Here is a 488-nt window from a genome sequence, read left to right on the forward strand (position 1 = left end):
GGTGGTGCTGGCGCTGCCCCCCCTTCTCCCCTCACGCCATCCCCGCCCGACCTCTCCCCCTCACACACGCGCACCCCGCTCCGGTTAAGCTTCCCGCGCAAGCTCCTACCCGGCTCTCACCTCATCCACCGCCCGGCGGGGCAGGGGGCGCATCCCCAGGAGTAGCTTCAGCTTGACGGCCGAGGAGAGGCCGTGGAAACAGAGGCGGATGTTGTCGATCACCGAGGCCGTGAGCAGCGAGGCAATGCTCGGCGGCGCCCACAGCTCGTCTGTGGAGCCCAGTTTGTTGTGCAGCCACAGGCCAGTGTCGCTCTCCCGCATCGACGCCATCTTGGGACCGGGGCGAAAAAAAAGGGGATTCTCCACGGGCATTTTATGAAGACACCTAAAGGGAGGAAGGGAGGGGGGTGAGGACCCCTGCGGGTCGCCGTCTTGTTCGTAAACCAAAATGGCGGCGCCCCATGAGGTTGCGCTAGAGATATGGGATT

General features: G+C 64.5%; 1 protein-coding gene across 2 annotated transcripts in view; it reads right to left on the reverse strand.

Annotated features, from left to right (window-relative positions):
• Positions 1 to 488, reverse strand: part of NELFA (negative elongation factor complex member A) — a 25,757-nt gene that overhangs the window by 24,735 nt on the left and 534 nt on the right. The window contains exon 2 of one of the 2 annotated variants that reach the window (XM_035898658.1): positions 121 to 385. In XM_035898658.1, the coding sequence (XP_035754551.1) occupies positions 121 to 372 (252 nt within the window). In that variant the 5' untranslated portion in view covers positions 373 to 385. Of the gene's footprint in view, positions 1 to 120; positions 483 to 488 lie in introns of those variants that run through there. The other variant, XM_009643184.2, reaches the window with a different exon arrangement.

Source organism: Egretta garzetta, unplaced genomic scaffold (genome assembly GCF_000687185.1).
Source record: "Egretta garzetta isolate BGI_Z169 unplaced genomic scaffold, ASM68718v1 scaffold107, whole genome shotgun sequence".
In the NCBI taxonomy this organism is placed as follows: Eukaryota; Metazoa; Chordata; class Aves; order Pelecaniformes; family Ardeidae; genus Egretta; species Egretta garzetta.